The sequence below is a fragment of the Otolemur garnettii genome, unplaced genomic scaffold, assembly GCF_000181295.1.
Source record: "Otolemur garnettii isolate 467f Iridium unplaced genomic scaffold, OtoGar3 scaffold00018, whole genome shotgun sequence".
Lineage (NCBI taxonomy): Eukaryota > Metazoa > Chordata > Mammalia > Primates > Galagidae > Otolemur > Otolemur garnettii.
In genome coordinates, this window is record NW_003852413.1 from 11,992,878 (window position 1) to 11,996,428 (window position 3,551).

The 3,551-nt window shown below is 51.2% G+C and overlaps 1 protein-coding gene across 1 annotated transcript in view; it reads left to right on the top strand.

Moving 5' to 3' along the window:
- Positions 1 to 3,551, top strand: part of ABCA9 (ATP binding cassette subfamily A member 9) — a 64,449-nt gene that overhangs the window by 56,594 nt on the left and 4,304 nt on the right. The window contains exons 26-28 of the mRNA XM_023511210.1: positions 416 to 559; positions 758 to 898; positions 1,646 to 1,725. Coding sequence (XP_023366978.1) covers positions 416 to 559; positions 758 to 898; positions 1,646 to 1,725 — 365 coding nt within the window. The remainder of the gene's footprint in view (positions 1 to 415; positions 560 to 757; positions 899 to 1,645; positions 1,726 to 3,551) is intronic.

Genomic DNA, 3,551 nt, shown 5'->3' on the forward strand with positions numbered 1-3,551 from the left:
ATCAAATTAATCTCTTATTACAATTTAAAATTTTCTATAGCATTATCTGATACACAATTCTTATGGTGGAAATAAAGAAACATTCCAAGTCCTTCTAAATTCTGTCATTTGGTACCTGCAGGGTGTAGTTTTTATTATCGTGCATTTTAGTAAGTTCTCATTTTCCGTCTTTCTTCTCACTGCCTTCTCCTAAATATCCCTGAGCTGAGAGTTTTTCTAAACAGTGTTATACCCAACATCCTTCTCCCTGTTCAGCCCCAACCATTTTCTCAAGTACACACTCTAACAGTCTGGTTGTTTCTAGGCCTGCCCAAAAACTCCATTCTTTGTCTAATCTCACTTCTCGTTTCATATGTGTGTGAATGGAAACTTCTTTTAAAAAGTTCCACAAGACCTTAAACCTTCCCACTAGTTAACGCTTCCCTCAACCTACCTTCAGGCAGGTGATCCGGGCCCTGTGCAGGAACACGGACAGGGGCGTCCTCCTGACCACTCACTACATGGCCGAGGCCGAGGCCGTGTGTGACCGAGTGGCCATCATGGTGTCGGGGAGGCTGAGGTGAGTGCCCACCCCAGCCCACACTGGGCCCCAGGCTGTGTGCTCTGAAGGAAGGACGGGTCCCTGCACAAGGCCACCCCCTGGGAGGAGCTGGGCTGGCCGCTGCTCTGCGCGCCCTTCCCTTGTTTCAAAGAATGGGCATCACCAGCCACAGACTTCGCCCTTTCTTACCTGGACTCAGCCTCCTCCTACCTCCAGGTGCATCGGTTCCATCCAACACCTGAAGAGCAAATTCGGCAAAGATTACCTGCTGGTGATGAAGGTGAAGACCCCTGCACAGGTGGAGCCCCTCCACGCAGAGATTCTCAGGCTTTTCCCCCAGGCTGCTCGGCAGGACAGGTGAACATGTGTGTCATTTTGTTCAAACTGGGTTTGTGTTTCTCTTATGGTGATAGAAATACAAGCTTTATCTTCTCTTTCTCGTTTTCCCTGGGGGGCGGGGGGCTAATTCTTTGGTAATTGTGAGCACTTTAATTGTCAGAGAAAATTCAGTTCCGAGGGCACCACAGGGGGGAAGTAAGAGAACAGACAGCTGACCTGCCCTGACTCCCACAAGGGAATAGGTGTTCATGGGGTTCCGCAGGGTGCCAGGCACAGGAGTGGGCACGCACTCAGGTTGGCTCAGAGGTCCTTTCTAGAAGGAAATCGTCCTCCACTAAAGGAGATCACCTGTCTAGAGTCTGTGCCGGAGTCCCAGGCATCCGTCAACACTCAGTGGAGGGGATCTCAGCACTGTTCTTATCGTCAGTGGGGCGTGTGAGGTTCCGAGTGGGAGGAAGAGGGGTTGACCCCGGTTCTTTCTACATAAACGCTGTTCTCTTCTCTTCTCGCTAAGAAGAAGGGTGAGCATCTTGCCCCTTCCCTTCTTCAGGAGCAGCCTCTGTGATTTTCTCCACTTTATCCTCCAGGCCCCCTCTGAGCAGACTGACTTCTTGTTGTCAAAGAGCCTCTGCTCTCGGGTGTCCCCACCACAAACCTGCACATTTAAACAAACTGATGACCAGGTGTTGCCCCTTTTTAGATGTGCACCCTGCTGGGTCACGACCTGGAAACCCAGAGTGCAGCCTCACCCCATTTTCTCCCCAGATGCTCCACCCTGGTGGTCTACAAGTTGCCTGTTGAGGACGTGCGACCTTTATCACAGGCTTTCTTCAAATTAGAGATGGGTAAGAGTGGCTGTTGAGAGAACAGACTGTGGGAAACAGCTAAGTCCAAACCTTACGTACAACCAGTGTCAACAAAATACATGAGCATTGTAAATAAATGACTGAGACTCCTAATCTGCTGGTCCTCAACAAGGGGTGATTTGACAATGTTGGGGTTATTTTTGGCGCTCACATCTGGGGTTGGGGGGACACAACTGGCATCTTGTGGGCAGAGGCCAGGGATGGCCCTAAACATCACACAGTGCACAGGTCAGCCCCACCAGAAAGAGGGATCTGACCAGACACCCTTAGTGCCAAGGTTGAGAAGACCTGTTGTAACTGACCGTGCTCCAGAGGACAGAGACCATGGACATTCGGGGTAGAGTATCCACAAATTCACACAAACAGAAAGAGATGAACTTGGCTTGTCCCTGTGTATTCCTCCATGGTGAAAGATCCAGATGAGGAGGCTCCTCCCTGTCCAGGCATCTGACCTGCGACTCTCAGTTAGGCCCTTGGACTCGGGTCTTTGCATCCATCTCTGGGCTCCGTGTCTGCCCGTCATCTTCATGTGTGGAACCTGAGGGCCGTGTGTGGGACCTCTGCCTCCTCTTGAGCTGCACTTTCTGGCTCCTCATCTCCCTTCAGCAGAACCCCTGGGCTTCCCCGTTTTTACAGAGACTTTTCCTGAGACAGGATTAGGGTCACCCTGGTGGGTTTTTGTTCCATCTTCTCATCCTGCTGGTCAACCTCACTCTGTGGGCCACATGGCCGGTTTCCATGCTGACCACCGTGACCCTTTGGCCCAGTGGCCAGTTTTGCATCACTCTTGCGGGAAGGGTTCCCACAATGGGATCAACAGGGAGCGTTTTATAATGGATGGTGGCCGAGAGGGTGACGTTCCAGGAAGGCCACATCCCTGGAACACAATGGAGCCTTTTCTTAAAAGCCGCCTAATGTTTGCGCTTTTAGAGATGCTCCTCCCCAATTCCTCTGCTGTGTTTAATTCTAAAATTGAGGGTCTCAGTTAGAGGCAAAAATCTCACCTTTTTATCACAGTTTCCTGCCCCATCATGTGAGGGTGACACAAAGTATGACACGTGGGATGTAAGCAGCATTTTCCTCCAAATGTTCCTGGACTTTGTTCCATCCTCAGCTGTAGTACGTGGAAGGAATGAGCGAGGCCAGCGTCGTGCAGGCTGAATGCTCACGTCATGACAGTTCCTGTGCTTTGCTACGCAGACTCGTTCCTCCTCACCACCTACACCTTGGGTGATGCAAACTCCATTAAGACTCACCTGCCCTTTCCAGGTTGGACTTGCCTCGTGTCTAAGCCCTGTAGCTAGATGGAGGGATGGCCAGTTTTGTCTTTTCTCTTATTTCATCCTCTCCTTGACTCACAAGCTAATGTGCTGGGCCTCTCCAGGGCAGAGTGGAAGGGAAGGGAGAGGAGATGATAGGCAGGGAAGCCTGACTTGATCACTGCAGCAGTAACACAGTACCAGGGCCTGCTGTGGAGAAAGGCAGGTGCTGGCTGTTTCTGTCACACGGTGCTTCTGTGGGTCTCGAAGTCTCCCTTTCCCTCCCATCTGTCACCTCTGACACTGCTTCCCCCTTCTTCCTCCCATAAGACCCTGGGTCCCTTTATCCTTCCCGGTAATCCTCTCAAGGCATCTCTCCTTCAGAGTTCCTGAGAACACACAAGCATCTTTGCTTTTCCAAACCTTAAATGTGCAGGGCAGTCGGCCACCTGTTGTATTTCATGGTCACATGTTTGCAGACAGCAGACGGGACCCAGTGCCCTTGTCTATGGTGAGAGGGAAGAAAACTCCACAGCGGTCTGACAC